This window comes from Oncorhynchus gorbuscha, unplaced genomic scaffold (assembly GCF_021184085.1).
Source record: "Oncorhynchus gorbuscha isolate QuinsamMale2020 ecotype Even-year unplaced genomic scaffold, OgorEven_v1.0 Un_scaffold_1725, whole genome shotgun sequence".
Lineage (NCBI taxonomy): Eukaryota > Metazoa > Chordata > Actinopteri > Salmoniformes > Salmonidae > Oncorhynchus > Oncorhynchus gorbuscha.
The window spans coordinates 96,597-97,500 of NW_025746419.1; the positions used below are offsets into that span (position 1 = coordinate 96,597).

Consider the following 904-nt stretch of genomic DNA (forward strand, 5'->3'; position numbering starts at 1 on the left):
TATGAATAATCGCAGAGAACACACGGATTCACCACACACAAGGATCTCAACGTACATGCATGATGAGTGTGATATTCAATATTTCATTACGAATAGGTAAAAAAATAGGACTATGTCATTTAGCCTATTTGATATGAAAATGTAAGGCTATTCAATTCATATTCTTCATGAAATTCTTCCAGAAGAGAGACATTAGTAAACATTGCAACGATTGTCTTGTAATTTATCAGGGGACAGACATCTGAAATAGGCTACTCAACTTCCATCTGCTAATTGTAACTAACATTTAAAAAAAACTCGTAATCCCAGAATCCTCCAGTTCGGCAGCTCCTTGATGATGTCATTTACAGCGGTTCAGTCTGTAGTAGCCTAGAGGCGCACTCCTGTCTCCTCTCCATAAATCCACTCCTCATATCATCTGTCATTAGTTACCTATATCTTCGGAATCAGTACATTTTTGAACAGTTTCTTCTACAGAAACTTATAGGAAACATCTCTAAATGGCGTCGCCTCTGAAAGTGTGCATTGTCGGCTCTGGAAACTGGTGAGTCCAGTCACTGTCAATGATCACTGTTGCTCCTGTCGATGACATGCAATCTATAGAGATGGCCAGATAGATGTTACTGGGCTAGCTGGCCAGATAGATGTTACAGGGTTAGATGGCCAGATAGATGTTACAGGGCTAGCTGGTCAGATAGATGTTACAGGGCTAGCTGGTCAGATAGATGTTACAGGGCTAGCTGGTCAGATAGATGTTACAGGGCTAGATGGTCAGATAGATGTTACTGGGCTAGCTGGTCAGATAGATGTTACAGGGCTAGCTGGTCAGATAGATGTTACAGGGCTAGCTGGTCAGATAGATGTTACTGGGCTAGATGCTGGTCAGATAGATGTTACAGGGCTA

At 41.7% G+C, this 904-nt stretch overlaps 1 protein-coding gene across 1 annotated transcript in view; it reads left to right on the top strand.

Annotated features, from left to right (window-relative positions):
• Positions 1-363: 363 nt before the first annotated feature.
• Positions 364-904, top strand: part of LOC124023928 (glycerol-3-phosphate dehydrogenase 1-like protein) — a gene marked incomplete at its 3' end in the record, with an annotated part of 3,052 nt that continues 2,511 nt past the window's right edge. The window contains exon 1 of the mRNA XM_046338092.1: positions 364-544. Coding sequence (XP_046194048.1) covers positions 501-544 — 44 coding nt within the window. The remainder of the gene's footprint in view (positions 545-904) is intronic.